Source organism: Macrobrachium rosenbergii, chromosome 21 (genome assembly GCF_040412425.1).
Source record: "Macrobrachium rosenbergii isolate ZJJX-2024 chromosome 21, ASM4041242v1, whole genome shotgun sequence".
NCBI lineage: Eukaryota > Metazoa > Arthropoda > Malacostraca > Decapoda > Palaemonidae > Macrobrachium > Macrobrachium rosenbergii.
The window spans coordinates 59446676-59471772 of record NC_089761.1 but is presented as its reverse complement, the minus strand read 5'-3'; the positions used below and the strand labels follow the sequence as shown (position 1 = coordinate 59471772).

Genomic DNA, 25097 nt, shown 5'->3' with positions numbered 1-25097 from the left:
GAAATCCTTGTCAAAGAAGACATTGACGTTGAAGACCCACTGCCCCTGTAATTCCACACTGCTTCTCCTCTTCACATCATCACCTCAGTCCTACGCTACCAGTTTCAAAGGTAAGAACAACAACTGTATTATCATCATAACTTATTTAGGTTTTAAGTATCAGCTGTATTAATAAGGTACTGTACTCTATAAAATACAGTACTGTATGCAATAGTGTAAAGTACTGCTATTATGTTTTAGGATGAAAAAACATACAGTACTGTATTGACTTTATATCATACTGTACTTAAATAGGCGTGAAGATCAACTTATGAACAATTCAAGATACGAACAGCCATTCAGAACATAACTTGTTTGTATGTAGGGTAGTGTCTGTGTGTATATATGTGTGTGTGTATGTATATATATATATATATATATATATATATATATATATATATATATATATATATATTTTTTTTTATAAATATTTTTATAAATATTTACGCTGTTCGCCCTCGGACATTTAGGGATAGTAGTATCATCCTTATCAAGACAGGGAAATTGCTTTGTCCCACGCTAGAAGCGTCTTCAGTTCAAACCTTAACGTCCGTTGGAGAACGGGATAGGTAAGTTAGGCCTTCCACCCTATAGGAAAATTTCCCATATCAGCCTTAAAAATAGGTGGTCCTAAGGTCCCTTTTTCCTTTTTACCTGTCTCTCGTGGCGAATGTTTTTAACAGAGCGTAGACGCCTAAGGCATGACTGTAGGCCTGTTTTGACCCAGGCCGGTCAGGGAACGGCAGAGAGACTGGAGCATTCGGAGAGACCACATGTCCGACGGGGCCTCTTCTCCTTTTCTTTGTCTATTATCCTATTAGTGAAGTGAAGAAGCAATTGCAAGACCTCCCCGCGGTGTTGGTGCGCATAACGTTCGTCCTAAGGTAAAGTCGCTTTTTGTTCAAAACTTCGCCCACTCTTTTATCTTTTTCTGTATTTCGCATTTCTTTGTTTCCTCCTCATCCCCACTTACTGTATATGTGTTTACAAGTCTAGATTAAGCCTCATTATTATATTGTTAGCTTCAACCCCGTTATTCGAGTAAAATACCTAGGATTTAGGGTAAGCAAAATCAGGTTAAATCTCGATGCTTTGTATGCCTCGCGTCCGAATGTTTGGAAGAACCATTGCGTTTAAAATCAAATTCATCTCACATATTCTTTGTTAAATAACCCTTAACTGGCGACCTTTGGCTAATTAACGTCTGTCTTTGAGGTTAACTTTTGGCTTCAAGTGGCAGGTTACGTGTAATCTTGGTTTGCAGGGCCGTAAAAATTACGTAAATTGAATAATACATGATCAACCAAGACCCTCACATGTAACAATATATATATTATATATATATATATATATATATATATATATATATATATATATATATATATATATATATATATATATATATATATATATATATATATATATATATATATATATATATATGCAGTGAACCTCAGTTACGCGGGGATGCGTCCCACACCCCCGTGAATAGGTCTAATCTCAGTGCTTAAAACCCTCTAAAAACACTTAGAACTGCCCATTTTGATAGCTTAAACCAAGAAAAACCCTGTAAAAATGCTTATACTTGAGTATTTTAATAGTTTTATCACAAAAAGTGCATTTATTCATGAAAATTATATAAAAATACAGTAATTAGTGAAATTTCTCAGTGAAAATACCGCGAATTAGCGAATTTTCCGTGAATGATGGCTAGATATGTTCCACAGAGAAACCCATGAAATGCGTGAGTCCAAAACCATGAGAACGCTTGAATACAGGGGTTTACTGTATATATATATATATATATATATATATATATATATATATATATATATATATATATATATATATATATATATATATATATATATATATATATATAATGAACTGAAATAAGCAGGGGTCCACTGATATATATATATATATATATATATATATATATATATATATATATATATATATATATATATATATCAGTGGACCCCTGGTTATTCACAGTTCATTTTTCAATATGTCGTGGAAAATTCGGTAATTCGCAGATTTGTTCATAAAAAAATATTCACTGATAACTGTCTTTTTATGTTATTTTTGTGACTGAACACATTTTTTATCATAAAGCATGTATTTAGTCACAAAAATGCCATGAAAATAAGCAGTTATAAGCATTTTTAGAGGGGTCTTTGATGTTCCAGTTACTAAAATACACAGCTATAAGCAAGTTTTAGAGGGGTTCCAATATATCGGGACTTTCAGTATTCGCGGGTGGTTGTGTTACCTAATCCCCAAAATACGGGAGGTCCACTGTATATATACTGTGTGTATGTATGTGTATATATATATATATATATATATATATATATATATATATATATATATATATATATATATATATATATATATCAGATATAATTATATATATATATGTGTATATATATATATATATATATATATATATATATATATATATATATATATATATATATATATATATATATATATATATATATATATATATATATATATATATATATATATATATATATATATATATATATATATATATATATATATATATATATATATATATATATATATATATATATTGTCACTATGTTGTCATTAGTTTCATTTAGATAAATACTTTAATTTTTTATATTTTAAATTTTTGTTTAAATATTGTATTCAAGTATTCAGAATTAGCTTGTTTTTCCTCCTCTCCAGTGGCACGTTTGTTAAGCATCATGATATTTAACAATTGTTTTTCTTTACATGGTTTGTGGGTGTGTGTATGGCCCCCTCCCCATGCAGCAGAGGGGTTTGTGGAAGCTCCTGTTGGAGAGTAAAGTTAGTCTGTTTCTGGATCTTCGCCTGCCTTTGCTGCTGCTTGCTGGTTGTGGCAGCCCAATTATTCTTGGATCCACCTTGCCCTGCAGTTGCAAGGATTTAGCTGCCCTTTATCCTTCAGCACCACTGATCCAATGTCACTGTCGCTGGGACCTCTCTTGTCCACAGTAATATAATTATCTATTGATTAATAATGTGTGATCACGGCCTCTAGTCCACTACCGACATACTTTGTGGATCTACTGTTCATCTATTATCCACCTCTGCCCGAGTGGTTCCTGTCATACCCCACCACTGGGAGATTCTCCCCTGACATTTGGGAGGAATTAATTAACCACTGAGGAGTTATTAGTGTATTGAATTTAGTGTGTATCATGGCAGGGTATTCTATCTTTTGGCTTTCCTCCTTCTTTCTGGACACTCTCCCTTTTTTGGTATGAGTGTGTTGAGGTCTGTCCTTAATTGTGTAAGTGTTGTTTATAATTAAGGGTGTGTGATTTTTCATTGATTTCGTGTATATTGAGGTTCAGGAGTAACTTCCGTCTGGAGATTTATGTATTAAATATTAATATTTTTCTCATTTTTTGTATGCCCCCATAATTAATTTTGGCACTGGTTGTGGACTTAGCTGGTATTTAAGTGAACACATTTGCTAAGAGAAATTCTTTTTCAGTGACCATCAAAGAAGGACGTCACAATATACATAACATACATATATATGGGCCGTTCCCATTCAATAATCATGCAGGATAATTGATGCTTCAGAATTCCCATGAATACTTTCACAGTGGTATCTGAAGTTTTGCATGTTTTCATTTCTTGGCTCAACAGCAAAGCCATCCAGGAAGGAAGCTGATGAGTTGAAAGAATGATGGATACCCTGCTGAATAAAATTATGGTGATAAAATAACTCGATACAAGATTCGCATTTCTTGTGTTCTTGGCAAAGAAGAATAAATGGAACGAAAAGATGAAGATCGACTTCTTCAGTAACTTTCGGAAGGAAAAGCAGACCTATGAGAGTGCTGAAGTCATCTATTCATAGGATCTTTCAGTCTCAAACAACACCTAATGCTAGTTTCTTTGTGCAATGGAAAATACAAAAATTTCCATGTGTTTTTTTTTCAAGCAGGCTACTCTTTCTGGTTTACTTGCACTTGTAACTGCAAACTTGAGTCAGTCGGTTTGAGCAATCCTTCCAAATAATTATTTCCAGACCTTGCCTTCTGCTGTCCTTGAACCAGTCTCCTTTTTTGGGAAAAGAAGTAAACTCGTGATATCGCTTTCTCGAGTCGGAACCGAGCAGCTAGGCCTATCTTGGTCTTTTATACAGGAAGTATAAATTGGGACTTGCCTATGCTGATTTATGTTGTATAAACTTAGATGCAGATTGGTAAGTGCAAATGCTGCAACAGAAACACATAAGAGATCAACAGAGAGTCACAGGGGAATACCCTGTGTTCCCTCTACTTGTTGTTTGTGAACTATGAAATATTTTCAGGTTTGTTATGTTCCTTGATATAAAAAATGGAACAGACTCATCTAAATCCTAAACTCGCTCTGTGGAAAGGGTCAGTTAATGATCACTAATTCACTGATAATGAAGAACGATATTTTATTATTATTATTATTATTATTATTATTATTATTATTATTATTATTATTATTATTATTATTATTATTATTATTATTATTATTATTATTATTATTATTATTATTATTATTATTATTATTATTATTATTATTCAGAAGATGAAACCTATTCATATGGAACAAGCCCAGAGGGGTCATTGACTAGAAATTTAAGCTTCCAAAGAATAAGGTGTTCATTTGGAAGAAGTAAGAGGAGGTAAAGAGAAATAAGTAAAGAAGAAATCCCACTTATTAAAATGAAAAAAAATTAATAAATAGATAAAAAAAAGATAAAAATGTATTAAAACGTGACAAGTTTGAGAATGTATTATGGTAGTAATACATTGCATCTTTGCTTGAACTTTGAACTGAAGTTCCAATTGCACGACATCCTCTGGGAGACTGTTCCACAATCCAACAGTGTGAGGAATAAAGGACCTCTGGAACTGAGAAGTTCGACAGCGAGGCACATTTACTGATATTGGTCCTGCTGTTCAGCGAATCTGGTTGCTCTTGGCAGGTAAAGGGGATCAGGGATAAATTGTGAATGTGAAAGATCTCTGTTGAAATACAACTTTTTCAAGTGACAAACGAGAGACCATCTGTTGATGGTCCAAGTCATAACTGCTACTATTAGGAAACAGAAACCTACCACCATGAACCACTCTATCCAAAAGAGATAAATCTCTGGCAGAAGCAAACATCCACACTGGAAAACAGTATTCTAGTAAAGGAAGCACAAACGGCCTAAAACGGGTTGTATTGATTTTATCACTGTTATAAATATATGAGTCTTACGAACAGTACCTAACTTTACTACACCCACAAGTGTTGCATCATCGGCATACTGAACAAAATTGTTTTCCAGGACAACAACCATATCACTTGTATACACTAAAAATAAAGAGTGAACCAAGAACACTACCCTGTGGAATTCAACAAAATAGGTCTTGATTCACTAAGATCCCATAAACAGCAACTTGCTGCTGCCTACCTGTAAGGAAATCTCGAATTAATCCTAAAACATATCCATCCACTCCATGATTCTCAAGTTTATAAATAAGTGCCTTGCGATTTTCTATATCGAAAGCTGCATTGAAATCTATTTGAATTACTCTGCACTCAAAACCCTTATCACAGTTCCCTTGTAAATGGCTAGTCAAGTCTAAAAGAGCATCACAGGTACCCAACTGCTTCCTGTATGCATATTGACTATCAGTTAACAATCCTTTAAATTCCACATACTTATCTAGTGGCTTAAAAATACGTTTTTCAGCAACTTTGGAGAGCACAGGGAGAACAGAGATTGGTCTGTGGTTACTGCAGTACTGTATTACTATGATGCGCTCTTCTGCGAAGATACTACATCGACATAAAAATCTATAGAATCTACTTATTTTGGGAGACAACACCCTAGGAAGTTTTTTAAAAACAAAGAAAAGAAACAAACAGGATCTTCTCCACCCCCACTATCAAGATTATCCAGAATTTTCTTAACATCCCTGGAGCAAAATGTAAATTTTGTAAGAGTAGGTTCAGGATGACAAGTGTCAGGGAGAGGGACATCCTCAGCTGATTTCTTAGCTTCAAAAGCTCGATGAAGCAGTTCAGCCTTTTCCCCAGGGCCAGCAACCACTCTACCATCATCTGTTAGTAGTGGTGGAATGGAAGAAGAGCCTGACCCAAAGATAGATGATGCCAATTTGGCCCACCACAAATGATGCTGAGTAATTCCTTCAAGTTTCCTCTTCAAGGAATTATTGTATTTCTCTCGGCTATATGGCAGATTCTATTCACAGCACGGCGAGACTCAACAAAAATGGTGTAATTTTCATTTGAACGATTTCGTCTCCATGCGGTGAATTTGGTCTTTGTCATGTATCATCAAACCATGGCTGGTCATTTGTCCTAAATTTGATGACCTTTCTAGGTACATATCTTATTAAAATAGCCATTAACATTTAAAAACTTCTGGGGATCGGGATCTAATATAGCATCTAAAATATTAAATGCCTGACAGGTATCAATAATGCAATCCCAATTGGCTCTGGATTTTAGCCAGACCGTTTTTCAATAGTGGCAGTAGGAATATACTGACTGACAGATATGTCCAACTTAGTGATGCAATGGTCAGAAGTTCCTATGTATTCACAGATCTTGGACTTCGTAATAGCCGAATATTTGAGTAAAGTACTCTGCAGTTTTTCTTACTGTAATGAGTAACAGGCCCAGGGTTCAGCTCATTGTCTCCTGGAAGAATTAAAATTAACAACATAAAACAGTACCAAAACTAATAAATAGACTCATAACATCAGTAACACTGAAAAAACCAACAGACCAAAAAACAACAATGCCATCAACAACAGCAGTATTTACATTATTTACAAAAATCTTGTTGAAAGTATAAATAAAAATGTCTATATGTCATTGAAAAAAGCGCCGGAAGCAACTGACTGACAAGGTGGGACCGGCACACCTTGTAAGGTAAATGAAATCCTCCAGGTTTGCCACAACAACGGGGGTAGAGAGTCAGGATGGATTTAGAAATAAAATGCTCAGTAGGGACAGATTAGGTAAAGATGAAGGCACTTTCCTGATAAGCCACTAAGCAACTTTTGCTTTCTCACAAGCCTGTCCTACACACTTTCAGAAGAAACAGGAAAGTGAACGATAAAGAGGATAAATGCCTGATTGTACGTTCAGGCAAGGGAAATTATCAGTCCACCCCAAAGGAAATTTGTGCAACCATTTTCTGATTCATTTAATATATAAAATTTAGGTTGTCAAGCCAAGCACTGGGGTATTTTCAGCCACTCCATGTTCAAGACAGTTTAAAAGAGGGAAATGGAGTGGTTGGGCAGCAAGAAAAAGAGATCCAGAAAATAAAGGAAACTTCTGAAATTTAAGGACGTGATGGTGCAACTGGGATGAACCCCAAGTTGCACAAAGAAGAGTGAACAACTGGTGGATAGCAAGACTGAAGAAAAAAAGTGGGAATGGAGGTAAAGACAAAGGCTAAAATGTGAATGCAGCTTGGGGCCGAAGGAACCCTAAAAACTCTTTAGTAATGCTTGCAATGCAATATGTGAGGTGCACTGACATCACTAATTCCTTACAGAGATTTTCTGGTTAATCTCATTCCTCCCTTCATTGGATGCCCCACCCCCACACTTTTTTTTGTGGGGGCTGGGATAAATATAGGCACTGGGTAGCCAGTTCTTTTAGTAAAAGACAATTATCGACTGTATTTTCTTTAAGACTGTCTTTCTTTGACAAGAAGAGGTTAGTTGACAGATGGTAATTTGGTGCCATTTGAAGACCGCCTGAAAGAGTAACCTCCTTTGCTTTCACTTATCTTTCTATTGGCAACCCATCTCTGTGTTCATTGTATGTCAGTCTTGAGTAGCATAAGTTGCCAGTCAATGTTTAAATATTTACACTGAAGCTTAATGGAGACCCGTCAATATCTAAACCCAGTGTACTTCAGAAATAAATAGTGAAATATTGCTCCAAATTATTTCTATAGCAGTGTCGGGTTATTACAGGTAGGTAAAAGTTTTACAGTATAAGCTTATAGCTTCTAACCAAAAAGTCGGATGTGCAGTCAGTCTACATCTTGTTAAAAGCTGTAGGTGAACACTTTCCTTAAAATATTGCACGACTGGAAAACAAAAAACAGAACTGATAAAGCTATCATTATTTCTATTTATTTTTAATTATTTTTTACTTAGTTTTTCATGTAAAATAATATATGAACATGACAGTTGTTGAAAAGACTCATATGATATGGATTGCAAATTTTATAGGGACAAACCTGGTCCTTTCTCCAAGATTCATACGAAGAAAGCAAAAGCACTACATAAAACCTGTCATAATAAGATGCGAGAAGAGAGCACAAATATAACAGCCAGCTGCGTCCCTTACCGTCACCATAAAGGGTACTGGACGGGTTACTGGCCACGTAGTCTTCCTCCTCGGACTCAAAGCCATTGCTGGGAGAGCTGACGACGAAAGGTCGACTTGCGTCGAGGGACTGTGTCAAATTTCGGACTGTTTCGACATAGAGCTTTTTGTAATCAGCTTTATATTTCTCGAAGTCTGTTGCTGTGCCATACCTTGAATTAAGCAAGAGAAGACGGAAATCATTCTTGAATTTGAATTTCGCCCTGTATTTGAAAATTTACTGTTACTGCATATAACCGTTTTTGGTGAAAGTTAGAATATAACAGACTAAGTATAGCCTAAAGCTAACTGATAATTATTTATTTTTTTTTTTTGTCACTGTCAAAGGTTAGGTGATGGCGTTCGTGTGGCGGGAAGGTTACACTACTCAATATTCAGTTCTGTTAAGATTAGGCAAGTGTTGTAGCAGATCCACTAACGAAATTCAGCACAGTCGGAACCGGATTATCCTTTAATCACAGTAGGCTACATATGGAGGTCCACTTTTTGCCATCTATTTATTATTGATTCCTATTACCATTTATTTTTTGTTGATCTATTATTTTCTAGATTTTTCTCTTTAAACACATTCTGGCCATAGATGAAAGCAAGATATTAGAAAACACTTAATAAGGCAAAACAATGATTTCAGTTCCGCAGATTTCCCCCAGTGCAAACTGTTTTATTATGCCATTAGTCTCCCCTTTTCAAAGCAGTTCAGTTTCAGTAGAGAAACAGTTTTCAATTCCTCTTAGTGTGTAACACACCATCCCTTTTCGTCAGCGGCTGAAAACAGTGAAAGATGAGTACAAAATGTAGGGAAATCAGGAAAACAAGTCATTAATTCACAGATAATTAGTAGTTCCATCAGAACTTTCTTCAAAATCGTTGGAATGTGCCTTCACTCCATTTTTTTCCTTTCGGGATCACTTTATCCTAAGGAAGAGCCTTGTCAATCAAGAAACTGAGTCTCACTGAACACTGAATTAGGTTATTAGCGCCTACTCATCTGAACAATGGGTTGTTCTACAACAGAATAAACTGTGCCCAACTCAGTTTCAGGCTACTGAATTTGTTTATTTTTGAATTTGTTTATTTTTTACTCAGTTTTATTCATTTCATTGCAAACGTCACTGAATCCTGTTCTTGGCAAATATATTGTTAGATGTAGTCCCATATTTTGGAGATACCTAAGGCCTATAAAAATTTTAATTTAGTCCTATGTACAAATAATATTCAAAGTTAACAAAGAAATTGGGAGATCGTTGGTAAAACTTCCCATTTATATTTGCACAATAGTGAAATGGAGCTGAATTTTTCTGTAAACTGCAATGGACCTAAAATATTTCATTACTCATAAATGAGGAATAAGCGTATTATAAAAAAGTCAAACGTGAGATTACCAGTTACTTCTAAGAGCTGATTCGTTCTCATTGTTTGCTGCCCAGAGAAGAATGCTTGGGTGGTGCTGGAGTCTTCGAACCTGGGTTCGAATTTCACCCGCAACACTGTCCAGGAAAGGCTGGTTGACAGGGTACATACTGCAGGCAAACATGAAGTCCTGCCAGATTAGGAGTCCCAGTTCGTCCGCGATCTTTTCCATTACAAAGATACCGGATATTGCATTAAAAGATAGTGGATATTGTATTAATGGATATTGGAAATTGTATTGAAAGATAGTGGATATTGTAGTAACAGATACTGGCAATTGTATTAAAAGATAGTGGATATTGTATTAACACACTGGAAATTGTTTTAAAAAAGATAGTGGATGTTGTATTAACAGATATTGGAAATTGTATTAAAAGATAGTGGATATTGTATTAACACACTGGAAATTGTTTTAAAAAGATAGTGGATATTGTATTAACACATATTGGAAATTGTTTTAAAAGATAGTGGAAATTGTATTAACAGATATTGGAAATTATATTAAAAGTTAGTGGATATTATATTAACAAATATTGAAAATTGTATTAAAAGATAGTGGATATTGTATTAACAGATACTGGAAATTATATTAAAAGTTAGTGGATATTATATTAACAAATATTGAAAATTGTATTAAAAGATAGTGGATATTGTATTAACAGATATTGGAAATTGTATTAAAAGACAGTGGATATTGTATTAACACATATTGGAATTGAAATTGTTTTAAAAGATAGTGGATATTGTATTAACAGATATTGGAAATTATATCAAAAGTTAGTGGATATTATATTAACAGATACTGGAAAATGTATTAAAAGATAGTGGATATTGTATTAACAGATGTTGGAAATTGTATTAAAAGATAGTGGATATTGTATTAACACATATTGGAAATTGTTTTAAAAGATAGTGGATATTGTATTAACACATATTGGAAATTGTTTTAAAAGATAGTGGATATTGCATTAACAGATATTGGAAATTATATTAAAAGTTAGTGGATATTATATTAACAGATATCGGAAATTGTATTTGAAGACATCAGCAATTGGTTCCCTGGAAGTTGAAAGTCCATATACAGGCTTATTACCTAAGCACTCAAATGCAAGTTTTGAGAGACCAAAGTAAATTTGCATTTACAGTACATGGACGTAATTTGAAAATAAACAGAAAAAATATATACAGAGCAAAATGCGGGCAATCAGTTCAATTCTTGTTCATTTGAAGCTTCAAATGTGGGAAGATGATTACCTCATAGAAGGTGTCTGTTTCGTAGATGCCTCCTCCCCAGACGCGGATGCAATTCTGGTGGGTGATCTGCGCTGCCTGGAGAAGTTCCAAAGGTATAGTCTTCGCTCACCATCTCGGGAAGAATGTGAGCAGGGATCCAGTTGCTTCCTTTCATGAACATTTTCACATTGTTCACGTGAACACGGTAATGGCGACCTGCCGACATTTTAGCAAAGAATCTTCATTGTAGTGTAGACACCAACATTAGTTTTTTTAAACCGAATTGTGTTTGATTAAGGGAACATCTTCCAAAGAATGTTATGATATATTGTCTTAATTACAGGAAAATTAAAATGATATTGGATACTGAGAGAGTTCTTGAAGTTTTCAGCACATTTTTATGCTCTAAACTGTAGTCTGATTACATGAAAATCTTGTTGGAAACTTTCAAAACATATGAAAAATATGACTAAAAGGAAAATAACCTTATGAACAAAAGTTACTGTTAGGTAAACTGCCATCTAAAAATGACTAGACATGGGATGTTAGCAGCACAATTATGAAAGAATAGGAATTTGTTTATACCCCGTTTGTGAGGTGTTACTGACCTAACATTGTGACGCTGTATTTAGTTTCTGGTTTCCCTCAGGAAGTTCCTCTATTTTAAAAATTGCTCTCTGTAGCTATACGTATTTCATATTCTTTTCACTGGTAAATAAGGTGCAGATTATGAACCTACATTTAGGGTGCTTGTGTAAGATCTGTGCTGCTTAATACAGAGGAGAAATGTTGAGAATGTGGCTGCAAAACACGGAGATTCATAACTGGAGTGCATTTGAAGGATTACAAATGAGGACGTACAATGGAAAACAGATTGAAATGGCTTGGGCTAATGGAAGAACAACCTATCCGAGAAGTGGTAGATGTGATTTAGTTGGGAAATAACCAGTCAGAAGCATCAGAAAATGATAAAGGAAGGGTGTAGATAAGGACTGGGCCCATTGGGAACTCGAGCGAAAAGTACACAAGAAAGGGGAGAACGGAGAGACTTCATATATTTAACTTGATACATGTTGGAGGGGCAAGGAAACCCGTGGAACAATCCAGAGCTTTATTACATGTCTTATCAGTACAGAGATCTGACTGCAACTGAACAACAGACACGGGGGCAACATTGGCGCCAATTGCGCTGCCATCTTGGCAACACTGCCACAACAGACATAATGTACATTCAACCATCCAACATTGCTGCCCCCAAAAAGATTATGGCATGGTAGAATGGCATAATTATAAATGGAAATAACAGTGATGGCAATAAGCAAATATATATATACAGTATATATATATACACACACACACACTAGCTGACCAACCCGGCGCTGCCTGGAAAACTCTGAATGACAACCAATAGAGTGTCTCTCTCTCACCTCCCAACACCCCCTCCATTCTCTCACTTCCTCTCCCTTTCCTGTTAAGATAGTTGCTTCAATTACACTCCCCAGCATTTTTGACATTTTATATTCACCCCTCCTCACCCCCACTTCCTATCGGGCTGAACTTGGACTTAAAGGGCATCAGGAGTGTCACTAATCATCTCAGCGAGCTTCAAAACTAGGGATGAGACACTAATATCTGTTGTTTTCGGTTATTTTTACATCACCCCCTTCCCACCCCTTTTCACCCCCACGTCCTATAGGTGCTGAACTTGGACTTAAAGGGTATCAGTATATTGCTATTCATCTCAGTGAGCTAGAAAACTATGGACTGGACACTAATATTTGTAGTTTTCAATTATTTTTACGTCACCCCCATCCTACCCCTTCTCACCCCCCCCACTCTTCCTGTCTGGGCTGAACTTGGGCTTAAAGGGCATCAGGAGTGCCACTATTCATCTCAGCGACCTCTAAAACTATGGGATAGAAACTAATATCTCATTTTCGGTTATTTTTACATCACCCCCTTCCCACCCCCACCTTCCTATCGGGGCTGAACTTGGACTTAAAGGGCATTGGGAGTGTCACTCTTCATCTCAGCAACCTCAAAAACTATGGATTAGACACTAATATCTGTCATTTTCGTTTATTTTTACATGTTACCCCCTTTCCACACCCCCTTTGGTGCCAGTGATGTCTTACCCACATAGTTCTTTTAAAATTTAAGAGTAAATCATATGGATAACAAGTTTGGTTGAAACTGCTCAATGTGTTTCAGAGTGCATGTGGAACATACATACATAATCCATTATATATATATATATATATATATATATATATATATATATATATATATATATATATATATATATATATATATATATATATATATATATATATATATATATATATATATATATATATATATATATATGTATGTATATAAAGAAAAATCCCCATAGGACAAAAGTAATGGTTAATGTGTATGTATCATAACATACCAGGACATGCATGACAACAATATGTATATGCAAAAAAAATTTTTGCACAATTGAATTTCTGGCCAGTTTGGCTTACTGAAAACAAAACAAAACAAGAGCATGAGGGACAACAAAATGTCATTTTACAATGCCACACAAGGATGAGCATTGTGTCTATGTGATAATAAAGAAAGAAAAGTGTTAATTGCAAGAACATATGGTAAATCAGTAAAGCTGACCAGAGGACTTTACACCTTTCAGAGCATGGTTTAACACTCAATATCCCCCATGACATACTCACCCATCCATGAGGGTTGCACTGTGAGCCTTTTTGGACGAGGTGGAGCAGGTTCCAGACATGGGGGAATGGCTGAGGATGTTGGGGGCGGTTGTTTTAACACTTTAAGGTGCTTTTTATTTCTGAGCGATACCCAACCGCTTCCATCCAGCCTCATGAGATATTGTTGGTGGCCCTTAGACTCCCCTACCAACCCAGATCAGTCCTCTGGTTTAGGTTACAGGATCCTGCACTCTTACCCTGCAGCCTACAACAAGGGGTAGAAGCTCCCTGGTCCCAGTAAGTGGTGGGGTCTCCTCTTGGGACTCTGCCATTCGTAACTCCCTCCACTGGATTACCTCGTCCCAGTGTCTCTCCACTCTCTCCACCTTGTGATGCTGTCTGGGCACTGGCACTCCACCTCTGAGCTGCCTGCTGATGGCAAGCTGTGCTGGGGACTTGTCAAACCCCTTAGGAGGGGTGTTGAGGTACTGAAGAATTGCCAAGGATGCCTTGTAGCAATAGAGGCTGCCACCTTTGCCTATGTTAGACCTGATGACCCTCTTGGCAGTCTTGACTGCTGCTTCATCCCTTCCATTGACTGGAGGTAATGGGCTGGCGATAGGCATATCATAACGCCCCATTTTCTGAAGTACGATGTGGTCTCTGCTAATGAGGTTTGTGCCCCCTTCTGTTGAGATTAGCTCTGGTACTCCCCATCTTGTGAAGTACATCTTCAAAACTGATATAATTCTTGATGACGTCATGCCATGTGGGAAGTGTGCCACTTCTAGCCACCTGGTGAGCCTGTCTGCATAGGTCATGTACATATGGCCCTCCAACTGTAGCATGTTCACCACCATCATCTGGAATGGGTATTCTGGGGGTGGTGTGAGTACCAATGATTCAGCAGGTTGTGATGGAGCATGTATATCACAAGAGGCACACCCATGCCTGGCCAGTAAACCGATTGCCTAGCCCTGCAGAGCATGGAGTCTACCTCCTGATGGCCTGTGTGAAGCCCTGTAATGACTTGATGGCAAAGTTCCTCTAGAATGAGCAGATGTGGGCATCCTTGGTCATAAGTGTAGACTATCAGGTCTTCTATCATAGATAACCCTTTCCTAACTAAGCAGAACTGATGTAGGCAGGCCACCTCCTGTGGCTTCTGCGGGTGCCAGTTACTTGCTGCAACTTTAGCTGCCAGCAGCTGGTACACGAGGTCTTTAGAGGCTGTTACTTTGACCCTCTCGTCATCAAGTATGAGGCATTCTTGCTTGAGGGCATTCTTCTTCAAGTTCGGAGTCCTTGTCATCTGGTTCACAGCAGAGAGCAGGGAAGCTTGATTAGAAGTCAGCAGCACAATTCCTCTTCCCTGGTAGGTATCTGACTTGGAACCTGTATTGCAGGGTCTTCTCCTTGAGACGGAAGAGTCTTGGGTTCAGTATATCCTTCAGCTCTCTATCACCCAGGAGCTTGACCAGCGGGTGGTGGTCAGTCACGATCAGTAAATTGGGGCAGCCCAACAGAAGGAGCCTGGTCCTCTTGAGACACCATGTGACAGCTAAGGCCTCTCCCTCAACAGCAGCATACCCAGCTTCAGCCTGCGATAAGAGTCGGCTCCCACACATGGCGATACACCACCCACCCTTGCAGCAAAATGGGACATCAGCCGAAGCACAAGCACAGTACTGCTGCAGGATGACAAACCCAATCCCATCTCTGTTCCAATATGTTAGGACCGATGTAGGTCGGGGCTTGTCATAGTATCAGCCCATCCTTGACCAGCTTGTGTGCTATGGAATCTCGTGGCTATCCCAATAGACATTCTCTGACTTGCAGACTTTCAGAAGGTCTCTAAAGGCTTCCATCAGAGGGGCAGTGGCAACTGGTTGATGAAGCCAAACCTGATGTCATGTCAGAGAGGGTGGCATAGAGAATCTCAGTATGGCAGCTAGACTCGCCTCTGTGGGCCTATAGGAACCCCAACCCAGCTGGAATCCAATCAAGAAATTATAGGTGTGCCAGAAGGCCTCCTTGATGCTGTTGTCATACAGAAGTGTATCATCCACACATTTGTGTTTTCAAGGGATGTCCTCAATGGCATCATCAAACCTCTTGGTGTAGGCATCTGAAGCTGAACAGTGTCCCATGGGCATTCTTCTGTACAAATAATGTCCCCAGGGTGTGATAAAGGTTGTGAGTGTGCAGCTTTCTTCATCTAACTCCACCTAGTGGAAGCCCCAATGTGCACCCACCACTGTCTTGAAGGAATGTAAAGGCACACCTGAGATCATGTCATAAGGAGCAGAGGTGTGATGTGTCTCTCTCTGCAGAAGGTGTTAAGGGGTTGAAAGTCCACAGTGTGGCAGGGCTGACCCGACTTCTTGGCGACAGTGACCAGCCTTGCACACAATTCTGTTGCTTCACCAGTGGGTACCTCCTCAATGATGCCCTTCTTGATGTCCTGGTCCAACTGCTTCTTTACTTCTGACTCTCAATGCTTCGGTACTGACGCTGGGGTGTGGCATGCATAGGGGGTTGCCCCTGGCAGTAGATGAATATGGTGTGGCTTGCCCTACATGACAGGGAGGGGCTCCCTCTCTGTACTGAATGTCAATGACAAAAAATGGTGCAAGAGCCACTGCTCCAACTTTGGGATGTTCTCCTCCATTGGTGAGAAGGGCATGCATGAGCACTTGGGCAGAGACTCCTCAATGGGTGTGGGGACCTCATGCTCCAGTGAGAGGCTCGCTGACACCATTAGGTGGTGGGGAAAGGACTGGGACATGAGGCCAAGGTCCTTACAAGCAGCCAATGAAAGGAAGAAAGACCTTGCAGACTTGATGAAGTACACTTCTTGGACGGTTGTCCTGTCACTGTATTGAATGTGAAGAAAGGCAGTCCCCACATATTCCAATCGAACACTGGCAACATCATGTAGGCCCCTGCAGCGTCATGAAAGGGCAAACCTTTCAATGAGGTTTGACAGCAGGATGGGGCCTGCAACACACACTTGGACCCCTGTGTCTACCACAGCCTGTACAGGGTTGTGACCCTCAGGCCTAGACCCATGCATTGACGAACGAAGACACTACCACTTGTATAGTAGGCTACATACTGGGTTGTACCCCGATAGTGACTGGCCCCAGTTTACTGACACTCACCGTCTTCTTCTTGCTCCAACAAAACCGTTTCAAGTGGCTGATTTTTTGACAGCCATGACAACACTATTTCTTGCTTGGAACAACACCTTTCTGGGCTCATGCTGCACTCCACAGTTCCCATACATATGAGCACTGATGGGAACCGAGGCCCTCTCACCACTCTTCACACTGCACACTTGGGGGGGCTGGGGTCTGTCTCCTTATCGGCCACACATGGCTCTTGATGCCATGTGTAGTGCTAGGGCATGGATGCAGCTTAGCGGGCTGCCTCATATGTCACACACACTGCCCTTAAGGCATCTGCACTACAAACAGAATCACATGACCTACAGAGGTCTCTTTTCAATATCTCATCCCTTAGACCTACCGTAAGCTTTCTAATAAGCATATGTTCAGACAAATCACTATGACACCTACGGCACTGGAAGCCACAATCCATGGCTTTTTGTGAGCACTTTGCAGAATATTCACCAATGGTCTTCTCACACCCTTGCAAATATGACACCTAGGACACTGGAAGCCACAATCCATGGCTTTTTGTGAGCACCTTGAAGAATATTCACTAATGTTCTCCTCACGCCCTTGCATATACACAAACAACTCAGCCCAATGCACAGCCTGGTTTGATGCACACAGAACCATGGCCCCTATAGCATCAATGCCCCTTCTGGAGACAGATTAGCCCACTGTACATCACTATACCTGGCATCCAGCGTACACTGCCCCCGGTGTTACTGACACTCACTGTCTTCTTGCTCTTACAAAACCATTTCAAGTGGCTGATTTTTTGACAGCCATGACAAACACCATTTCTTGCTGGGGACAACACCTTTCTGGGCTCATGCTGTACTCCACAGTTCCCACACATATGAGCACTGATGGGAACCGAGGCCCTCTCATCACTCTTCACACTGCACACTCAGGGGGGCTGGGGTCTGTCTCCACATCGGCCGCGCATGGCTCTTGATGCCATGTGTAGTGCTAGGGCATGGATGCAGCTTTGCAGGCTGCCTCGTATGTCACACACATTGCCCTTAAGGCATCTACACTACAAACAGAATCACATGACCTACAGAGGTCTCTTTTCAATATCTCATCCCTTATACCTACCATAAGCTTTCTAATAAGCATATATTCAGACAAATCACTATGACACCTAGGACACTAGAAGCCACAATCCATGGCTTTTTTGTGAGCACTTTGCAGAATATTCACTAATGGTCTCCTCACGCCCTTGCATATGCACAAACAACTCAGTCCAGTGCACAGCCTGGTTCAATGCACACAGAACCATGGCCCCTGTAGCATCCAAAGCCCCTTCTGGAGACAGATTAGACCACTGTACATCACCATACCTGGCATCCAGCGTACATTGCAACTCTGGGGTGCACTGAAGCCTAACGTGTTGAGCTGCATCCACTGGTTGAAACTTATGTAGCCTAAGCCACTGTGTCATGGACCATTTCCAAGTCCTGGAGGAGGCCGGCAATATTTCCAAATCACACTTCTCTTGTAGCAGTGGGGCCGGGGCCCTGGGGCCACTCTGTAGACGCAAGCCACTTGCCATTGTAGCTAAACGGTTGTTAAGGGCTTGAAATGCATGCCGACCTTCGGCAACTACATGTTGAAGAGCTGGTGATCTTGGTGCCACTCCGATGGGAGTACTGTGGGCACCACTGGAGGATCGTCTTGTCCTCCTTGACGTAAAAGATGGTCTCCCTGGTGTAGACATACTCATCCTTTATGGATCCTACTCACTGCGCCATGTTGGAGGGACAAGGAAACCCATGGAACACTCCAGTGTTTTATTACACGTCTTATCAGTAAAGAGGTGTGACTGCAACTGAACTGCAGACACATGGGCAACATTGTTGCCAACTGAGCTGCCCTCTTGGCAACAGACATAATGTACAATCACTCAAAAAAGTTTTGCAACATACTTCAAAACTTTTTGGACAACAGCTTATAATAGCGACATCTGGCGCTATTTGGCAACTCAGTTGTAAGCGCGTGAAACAACTGAACACTAGTGGTGGGTCCGAGAAATTACCTGCAGTTTCCCTTAAACAGGGCTTTTCTGATACTGCTTACTGTTGTCATATTTTACTTAATTAAAGGATGTTACTGTAATACTTCAGAGGTCATCACTGTTATTATGTTTTAATATTTTCATCTCCAACTGCCATCACTATCGTTGTTTTATCTCCTTCATATGTGTGAACTTTGTAGGCATAGGCCTACGACTGTTACAAGTTGAACTATTAGTCTTATTAACATCAACAAATATGACTTTTGTAAAGATTTGCTTCACATTATTATTAATTAAATTTTTGAATGACTAATCCTATGTATATTGTGAACTAGTGAAACTTAATATAAAATATACTGAACTAGACTAACAGATTTCACGTCTATTTTTGTAATACATAAAATATAATCGCACACACATACATACATACATACATACATATGTATATATATATATATATATATATATATATATATATATATATATATATATATATATATATATATATATATATAATGCCGTTATCATGTGTAATTTCTTATTTCTTTCATTGCTACTTAGGCCTATCATTTTGATGCCTCTTATGAAGTTAACTGAATATATAACGCCTAATTTTGTATTTCTTATTATCTAAGTTTCTAAAGAATTAAAATTAGCTAGAAGTTCAACATTAATTTAGTTAATGCTAAATGCCAGCAGTGATGAAGACTACCATGCTCATCAGTGGAGAATGTCTCCTCCTCATCGCAAAAAGATGACTCATTCATCGGCCACTGGATTATATTATAACGCAAACCCTAGCCTCTATTCTTTGTGTTTCGCTGATATGAAGTGTTTCTTGACAGGAGTATGATGAAATAATATCTTGGTCTCATGTAGCCTGTTAAGGATGGTTTGAGCAGCAACTTGAAGGAGAGCGTAATGTTCTCTCTTTATAGCAACATCGGTTGTCAGGGGGGAGTTAGGAGGGGTGCCTTAAGTGATCATCCGATGATGATCTTTAACGTAGTGCAACAATGGGGTTGTCCTCCAGTTTTTACAATGAATTTATCATGTTTCCTCGTTCTCTCTGTTGTTGTATCCTCTCTATACATGGTTGTTTTATTTACTGCCGAGCAATATCTACAATAGAAACATTAGTCTTATGCAAGCTAATGATTGTGGCGCTCTGTTGCCCATCTTATCGGTGCACGTGAAGAGAGTTTAAACTTCTCCTGCCTGAATGTGAGTCACACGATAACATACGACGCTATGAGATTTTTCTTTTTGTTTTTGACAACGATAATGGTTGAATTCTTTCTTTCTTTATTTATATATAATTTCATTGATGGTTATTCAATATTATTTTATTAGTCAATAAGCTTTTCTCTGGATTCGAAATATAGTTTCTTCTTTGACTCTTTTTCCCAATCATCTGAAGTGAAATTTTTCAAAATGTTTCGTCATTTTTCGTAATATGAATTTTTCACTTGCCATTCTTTTTTTATATTGTTAACCGTATGATTAATAACCAAAGTCGCATAAGAAAATTACATTTCCTTGTAAATATCAAAAGAACAAATTACTGTTAGGTGAACGAAAACTTCTGGAACATGTTGCAAAACATTTTTGAATGACTGTACATTCAACCATCCTACAATACAGTACAAGGAAAACACAACATATAGACTTGAAGCCTCAATATTGTATTAACAAAACACTGTGGAAAGAATCAAACCTAGAGCTTCGTCAGCTGGGTCCACGAAGTCCTGGTTGAGCTCGACAGTTCGAAATCCTACTCTGACTCCTTTTGAAGAAGTAGGTGACTCTGTTTTTGGTTTCCATGAAACGTTCAGATCATAAAGTGCACGACGACCGGGTATGCCGAAACCATTTGGCCACCACATGTCAACTAAATTCTGTAAAATATGTAATTATTACTAATTACATATAAGTACTAATTAGATCAATTGATATCTGATTATGTCTTAATAGTGGCTGCAGCTGAATGTATGTATTATGAGTGCATATAATGGACCCTGTCTAGGTTGGGTTACACTAGATAAGACAAGTTTAGGATAGTTAGTTTGTAAGCATACATGCTCTGGATATACATTCGTTCCTGGTGGTTGTTGGGAACGATTTTACATTCTAATTCTTCACAAGAAAAAAAATCAACATTTCATCAGTAAGCAAAGTCTCTTCTAAAACAAACCTGGCCTATTTCAAACGTGACTGTTTTCGAGGCTTCAAAATCTTTTGCAATGATGGTTGCATCTGTTGTTACATTGAACACGTCTCCAAGAAAGATCTCAAGTTCGCCTTCTGTGGAACCCGATTCTAATGCTGAATCAAATATCACCTAAGGGTAACAAAATAATGTCATAAAAAGGCATGCATTTTCATATCTAAAAGTATTAGACTGACTTCCTAATTTTTCTTTGAACTTATGGATACTATCTGAAACAGAATTTTCTTTATATTTTGAATTGTTTAATACAAATGTGTCATCATTTCAATAATACTGATAATAACCAGATTTCAGCTGTACCTGATCTGAAGAACAGGTAGTCTACTACCATTCTATATCGACATTAAATGATACAATTGTATTAAAATGTAATCATTGCAATTTAAAATGACTTATGAAAAACTGTTGGAGTCATTATTTATCATGACTTGTAATACACACCCCATCAAAAGGATAGTAATACTGAAGTAATTCAGCAACTGCATCAACATCACAGTATATCAAGTACATTATGGTACTCTGCCTTTTAATTTTTAAGATTTTTGGTAATTAAATGTGGAGTTTGTTACCCATTAAAATCTGTGGTACAGCCATACTCATAAGTGATGCTTACATGACTGCATAGGATTTTGTTCCAAATTCACTAACTGGCAACTAACATTCTGCATATTTATAATTTATTTCAATGTCAAAACATGACTGTTCTACAAAATAAGGCAATTATATGTTTCAAGAGTAAAATCTGTCATATTTTTCAAAACTATAATAAATATTAAGTGGAGCCAAATTTTGGAAATACAGTGACGGAACATTTCCAGAACTTTCATTCACTCAGCCCTAATACGTTCAACAAAAAATGCCCTCATCAAGCCTTGGTTCAAATGTTAAAATGATAAGAAAAATCATTAAAAGTTTTCATAATTTATGATTTTTGCTTTAATTATAACCATAAGGTTTTAAACAGTTCAGTTTGATTATTTTTATGACTCAATGCTGAAAAAAAAGATAACAAAATGAATACAAAATTATTGCTGTAGATAAAACGCATCCACCAGTATCAAAGGGTGGATGGGGCCTGTGTGACATAACCATTGCAACATAGGTCTATAATGAGTAATTACTATGAAATGATCTTGAAAAAATTTATTCTTAATTATAGGAACATTTTTATTTTCATTACAGATAAAATTATCTGTTATATTCCTTAACTACTTCAAAAATAATGGTTTACTAACAAATATTTGATTTTGCAATTTCACTTTTGTTAATGCCAAGGTGTAATTCTTAGGCCTAGTTGTGCTCGTTTTCTTTACTTGTTAAAAGCACATTACTCTTAACATTTAAATCTCTGTACAAACAATTTGTGGTGGGGAAGCATATGAGGCTATCTACTTATCCTCGCATTTCATGTTTCCTTGAATCAATTATATACCAAAATCAATGAGAAAGACTTTTAATGATATTCTCCGATAGCTTAAAAAACTATCTTTCGGATATAATTTAAATTATCATAATCTTTTATTATTCAAAGAACAGGTAGTCTCTAGAAATAAATCGTTGGTAAACTAGACTGCATCTCGAAAGCCTTAGATTATTTTCATTAAGCTGATACGTCATTAATGCAACATATGGGCAGACTGAACACAGCCTAAGACTCCAAAGTTCTATGAAAGTTATTTGTAATTCATATTTCTATTTCAAAAATTTTATATGACTGTTGAGCCTATGAGGTCTATTGCTATAAGCTGTAGAGGTAGTTATGATGACCACATGTAGCAAGTTGTGTGAGTTGTCTTTGGCAGTGCTACCAACCTTGCCACACCACACTTTGAGCTAAGCAATGCAAAAAAAGTATGAGTATATTAACTTTGTTTCACGTAAATTACAAATGATACCAGGGAATAAAGGATATATTTATTAATCCATAGGTAATATAATATTAGCTGTAAATTCCCATACTTAACTTATCCATACTCAACTTATATGTTGTTAGAATAAAAAAAAGTTTAACATTACTTGGAAACTGCATAACAATTTCTGTTGCATCTCAGGTTTTTGACGATACAAAAAGAATCATATTGCATGACATTTGAGCATGGCTGTACAAAAATAACAATTAATATATGGAGACATTGCCTTTTAGAGAGCATGACCTTGATTGTGAAACCATAATAAAACATATGAGAGGTGAATGCAAAAATGTAAGGATTTTGAAAAAGATTACAAGCAACTGACTTATAGTAAAGTGGAGGATGTGAAATGCCCAACCCCTCCTCCCCCCAAAAAAAAACAAATTGCCATTTTTCTCCAAAAATCTCATTCTCATAGTTTCTGCGATTTAAAGAAAATCATAAATGTTTGGCTTTCAGACTGGCGCCTGCTCTGGGAAAATGGATCAACGTCGAGAGAGTGTGTTGGTTATCAACTCCTGAATATCAACCTACCAAGCTTCATTAGAATTCGACAATAGTGAAACTTGGTCCTTTACACTGACGTATAGGCTACAGTACTTTGCAATTTGGTCAGTAAAAAATGTATGGGAAAATAATGTCGACCCCGAGGTACCCATCTCCCAAATTTCATCAAAATCTGATGAAAAAAGGGAAGAAAAGGACAACTTTAACTTTAATAATACTTTCAAGATTAACAATACCGTATGTTGAAAATTTCTCCATATGATAATTCTATTAATGTTGGCTCTCGCCCGTTTTTCTAGGTGAGGATACACAATCAAAGGACAATGGCTCCGAATCAGCACAAACAGATGGCAGCTACACAAAACACGAGTACATTTTCTAATTTACAACATCTTTATGTTAATATGAAGTATAGCTGGGTTTACATTCATGAGCGAACTGAGCGATGAAAAAAGGATGAATTTCTGGAACACGTGGCAGATGAATCAAGGCACAAAAAGTTATGTTAAGTCTGCTACAATTTCACTGATATCACTATTTAATCAAGCCCAGAATTTTGCCCATCGGGCTCACCAGCGCTGTGCTACTTCGCAGCAAGTTTCAGTTCAACACAAAAGTTGAGATGGGCATCGATTAAATTGGATTACTATCCCTATAATTACCTAAAGTCTTGTGGTAAATCTAGCAAGTGGCCGCCTGGGAAAGACAGGACACACAAAAACATGTCTAACTTATACGAGTGCTAATTAATCAAAAGTGCAATGCACAATGCTGACAAAAATTTACTGCAGGATTTTTGCCGACGTAAAAGTTCCATCTTGTCGTTTCATTAATTGTTTTAATATATTTTTGAATTGCAATCACACGCACTTAGGACGCGTGGAGTTGTAAGATGACATGGAAATGCGTGAGAGTTCTGACTCAAAAATTACTGATTTCATTTCATTTATAACATGTTTTTGATTTCTGTAAAGTGCACAGTAGGTTGTACTATTAAAAGAGATTTGCACTAGAAATACTCAGCTTTGAAGATGTTATATTTAATCCAGGATTTTAGAACTTTCTAGAAAGATTGTAGCAAGGGAGTATAAAAACCCTCGCAGAGCCCCTGTGCACCCTCTTCCTCCTTAGATGTGAACCATGTCAGACGCACAGTAGGTGGGTTGCTGATTGAATCTTATTAAAAGCTAAGTCCAGATGCAGCATTTGTATCCGGTTTAATCGACACCATCCATAAATCGTTAAGATATGTAACACATCCAGTTTTTGCTTTGTATATTCATGCTCGATTACAATGCTACGTGAGAAAGTTTTTGTGAAACTTAATGAAATTTTTGTCTGATAGTGTCTAACGACGCACATGCGGTCCAGAATTTTTCCCTTGTCAGTAAAGTTACTATAGCATGTCATTTGTAGCAAAGTTTACTTTGTAAAGTGTAAAGT

General features: G+C 37.6%; 1 protein-coding gene across 1 annotated transcript in view; it reads right to left on the bottom strand.

Annotated features, from left to right (window-relative positions):
• LOC136850233 (beta-mannosidase-like) overlaps positions 1 to 25097 on the bottom strand; it is a 130610-nt gene that overhangs the window by 29232 nt on the left and 76281 nt on the right. The window contains 6 exon segments of the mRNA XM_067123879.1: positions 8440 to 8630; positions 9861 to 10051; positions 11143 to 11232; positions 11234 to 11337; positions 20725 to 20905; positions 21202 to 21348. Coding sequence (XP_066979980.1) covers positions 8440 to 8630; positions 9861 to 10051; positions 11143 to 11232; positions 11234 to 11337; positions 20725 to 20905; positions 21202 to 21348 — 904 coding nt within the window.